We start from the raw sequence: 4,479 nt of genomic DNA, 5'->3' as shown, positions 1-4,479 counted from the left end.
ATTTTCGTATGGCTTTCGGGGAGTTTCATTTTCATTGTTAAGGTCATATTTTGAGAACCGTTGCCAATATGTTTCCATAAACGAGCATAGGTCCTCTTTGCTTAACATTAATTGCGGTGTTCCCCAGGGAAGCATTCTAGGTCCCCTTTTATTTCTTTTTTATATAAACAATATAGTTGCTATTGACTCTGATGTAGATTTTATTATTTATGCAGATGATACAAGTATGATCATTTCTGATTCAAATAGTGAACGTCTTATCAGCAAAACAAATAATGTCCTTTCAAAATTAAAAACCTGGTGCATAAACAATTCCCTTCATATAAATGCTAGCAAGAGCAAGGCTATAATATTCCAACTACATTCCAGAACTCAAGCAACCTCATCCTCTCTTCTGAAATATGGCACTGATATTATTCAATATGTTGAAAATGTAAAAACTCTTGGTGTATTTTTTTCCTATAACATGTCTTGGAACGACCATATTAGACACGTTCGCACTAAACTTTCTAGAATAGTGGGTGTGTTAAATAAATATAGAAACATTTTACCCACAAGTGTCAAAATTCAACTTTTTAATTCACTATTCTATCCCATCTTATGCTACGCGCACCTAGTGTGGGGGTCTACCGGCACAACGAACTTAAACTTGCTTCGAATATTGCAAAAAAAAGCTCTACGAGCCATAGCTAATGTCTCTTCAACCTCTCCATCCTTGCCACTGTTTGAGAAGTACTCCATACTTGACGTTTCAAAAATGTATCCACAACGATTAATATTAACATTCCAGTCTGCCATGAAAGGTAAATATGATACTTTTCTCGCTATTGCGGACCTTCATTTGCACGATTCCATTCGTCAAACACGTCAGATACATCCATGGCATATACCACAATCACGAACTAACTTTGGACGTCAAAGAATTAAACATGCACTTCCCGAGCTACTAAATCATATCGCATCATTAGGAATTGATGTTATGTCAGTGGGCAGAAATGATATCTCTTGCATTGTATAATACTTAAAACATACCTTCTATTGTTTTTTTTTTTTTTCTGTGTTAGTGTTGCTTGCCTTGTAGGGGTACCAAAGGGCCGGTCAAGCTGCAAATAGCAGCTTTTTTCCTTTGGTTTTCCCCCATCGTTGATGGAAATAAAGAAATGTTTCAAAATGTTTCAAAATATTGGCGGCACAGGTGCGAGCTCTCCGACAAAGAGCGCGCTTGAGACGAGTCGCAAGTGTACGAAGTTTAGGTGGGCACAGTGAGGCCACGTCTGGGCTCCTTGACGGGTTTCGGATCACCAGAACATCGTGTCACGTTCACGTCGGCTGATGGCGCGCTTGAGACGAGTCGCAAGTGTACGAAGTTTAGGTGGGCACAGTGAGGCCACGTCTGGGCTCCTTGATGGGTTTCGGATCACCAGAACATCGTGTCACGTTCACGTCGGCTGATGACGCACCCTTGAGTCGTGCAATATTACGGGCGCAGCCGCAGACACATTCGAATACGTGTTGAACTTCACAGCATGAGTCATCCTGCTATTTGACACCAAACACCGCCAGGTTCGTGCTGGAACAGACCGTGAGTCACCTCTGCCGGCTGGGTGTACTGTGTACGCTAATGCAAGAGAGACGGTTAGCAGCGGGAATTGAATGCGAGCAAACAATGACTCATGAAATCCCTACCTAAGGACCTACGGCTGAAGGTGATCTGACTCCACGCCTGGCACGCCACCTGGTCCGGGTTTCCGGCCACGCAACCCTTCTCAGAAGAGAGAAAAAAGACGCATAGAAAAATGGTTTCGAAAATCGAAAAGAAGGTAATCTTAGTTACACTGGTGCAGTATCGCGTTGACCCTAATGCCCTCAGAAGTGCAAAAAAAAGTGCGTTCGGACTTTTTTTTTTTTTTTTTTGGGGGGGGGGAGGTAGGAGGTGTAATTTTCAAGAAATGTAACGAAATAGATTACACCGTGATTGTACTGCGATACAAAGAAAAGTGCCAAATGTATTTCGATACAGGAATACAGAGAATGGTGAAAAAAATGTATCGCGATACAGAAATACAGACACGAAATGTATTTTTAAAATACTATCGCGATATATTTGTATTGAGATACTGCCCAACCCTGCATTATACCCATCTAGGGCACAATGAATAAAATTTCGTTAGACCAACGCCGTAATCAGGACGTTTGCCTTTGTATACACGAAAAACCTCTCGGATTGAGAGCGTCAGGATTCAGGAAGAGCTTTTGCAATAACGTTTTCTCCCCGTCACGCATGACAGAGATCACGTCCCTCTGGTTGGGACCTTGGTGCGAACATTGTACCTCGTCTTTCGTAAAGTACTCTAGGGAAGCAGACACGTTCTCAGGGCTCACCTCGCACCTCGTGTAAGGATCCGGCTCGTACCACACGCCATGCTTTTCCTTACCGAGAGCGTAAACCCTGTCGCCAGGTTAACCTTTCCTAGGTTAACATGGCAACAGTGTTTACGCTCTACTGTATTTAGGCGGGGCTCGAATGTTGGGGGCTTCTGGTACCTGTCGGTGTGCCTCTGTGCCTAATATTATCGCCTGTGACGCCAGCGAGTGGGATGGCGACAGGCATGACTGCTCAGTAAACAGGCATCCGCGGCCATATTTTGCTGCTTGAAGCGAACCCCCTCATCCTTGTCAGCGAGCGGGAAAATTCCAAATAAGATTGCATTGGCCGTTTGGCAAGAACAAGCGACGAGTGTCGTCTGCTACTTCCGTCAACTACAGCGCAATAACCGTGCTATTTGCGAGGAAATGATTGCTGCTTGCCACGGAACACTATCACGCGGAAAAGGAATGCTTCAATATGTTTTTATTCTAGATATAAGTCAGGGACATATAAGAGGGAGAGAGAGAAAGAAAGATGGAAATAGAAGGGTAGAAAGACGCGCATATAATGTCGTAGGAAAATATTGTAAACACTTCCCAATGGCTGATGGCTGCGTGATCTTTTCTCGGATCACTAGTTCGCAATATGATTGCTCTTTGGACACAATTGTTTCGCCTCGCTATTACCGTGTAAACGATTTCTATAGTTATCCTCATCTGAATCAAATATAAAAGATTTGTGTTACTTTCATGAAACTGGAACACAAAGTCACTTCTCGTATAGGGCACTGGTAATTGTGTAGGCCCTGAAGAAGACCCTACTTTGCAAAGTTGTGTCTTCTTTCTCAATCAAATAATGCAACATGTTTTTTTATGGAAATGAAAGCCTCAATAAAATATGGCAGGGCGCCCAATTAAACAAAAAATCGAAGCTGGTGTTTTTGTTTTATTATTTACGTCTGAAATCTTCGTTGTTTGATATTTTCCCCAAGATACCTAAATATCTTGACTACCGCTTGACACAGATACCTTATATATATATATTTTTTTATAAATATTAGCCATGTATAAGTACAATATTATCTGGAAAGTATACAATAATGATTAAGTTAGTTCATTAGATACAGGCCTCCTATATTTGCCATTTGTCGTTGGAGCAGGCATGTTTGGCAAATTTTAGAAAAAGGAATATAATGGAAATAAATAAGATTACCGAGTATAACAGGGAAGCTGTACCCATAGTTTGTTTCTAAAAAAGTATTAAAATTTTCCTAAATTTATTGTTTTAGTTATTCACTTTGAAGCGTGCCCCCTCCATCGGTGCGCGTTGATACAACTGTCCAACTCTTCAAGCCTTTCGGTTTTTCCCGACTCCATATTTTTTTTCTGGTCAAAACTAAGTTTGGATTCGTTTATACTAGACACTAGACAATTGCATATAAAATATCAGATAGTTTAAAAATGTCGACCAGCCAGCCATTTGTCGATCTTATCTGAAATCACAGAGTCGTTACAGAAACAACGTGAAATTCAGAGAACTTAGAAACGTCATAATACTTCTAATTGTCGAAAAGTTACACCCATTTTCATCTCCGACGCTTGTTCACACCATCTACTTAGATTACTTAGTTTGATACCCGAGCATACATGTTACTTCCGCTACTCGAAAATCATCGCAATCTATATAATAAAAATAAAAATAAACATTCCTACCTTTTTGTTCGTTCGCGGTTATAAACAACCTTGAGAACGTTTCCACTGGGTGCTGGAAGAAACCATTCGCACCTTCTCGTCGCTGCAGTTCATTTCAACCTAATAATGCAGACGAGTCTTCGCCCATACTGAAGGAAGGAGCAGAACAATAGCCATCCTCCTCTAGTAAAATTGTACAAAGTGGAATAGAGTAATAACATTGAGAGCTGGGCTACTTGGTGAAAGTCAAACACAATGTAAATGCAACAGCCCAAAACAAAAAAAGGCTGAGGAGAGGGAGCTGGGTGGCCGAGTGGGCTAGCGCGCACCAGCTAGGAGCACTTGGAGCGAAAGCTCGCACTGCAGTACCCAGGGATCCAGGTTTTAATCCCCACCCCGGCCCGTTTCGATCTTGATGAG

At 41.7% G+C, this 4,479-nt stretch overlaps 1 protein-coding gene across 1 annotated transcript; it reads left to right on the top strand.

Moving 5' to 3' along the window:
- The first annotated feature begins 211 nt into the window (after positions 1-211).
- On the top strand, positions 212-1,041 carry LOC120841235. Its single transcript, XM_040212090.1, has one exon. It carries the CDS (start codon positions 227-229, stop codon positions 1,016-1,018), a length of 792 nt encoding a protein of 263 aa, XP_040068024.1. The 5' UTR covers positions 212-226; the 3' UTR covers positions 1,019-1,041.
- The last annotated feature ends 3,438 nt before the right edge of the window (positions 1,042-4,479 follow it).

Source organism: Ixodes scapularis, unplaced genomic scaffold (assembly GCF_016920785.2).
Source record: "Ixodes scapularis isolate PalLabHiFi unplaced genomic scaffold, ASM1692078v2 PGA_scaffold24__2_contigs__length_7659602, whole genome shotgun sequence".
Classification (NCBI taxonomy): Eukaryota; Metazoa; Arthropoda; class Arachnida; order Ixodida; family Ixodidae; genus Ixodes; species Ixodes scapularis.
The sequence above is the reverse complement of the archived record's forward strand: the minus strand, read 5'-3'. Positions and strand labels throughout refer to the sequence as shown.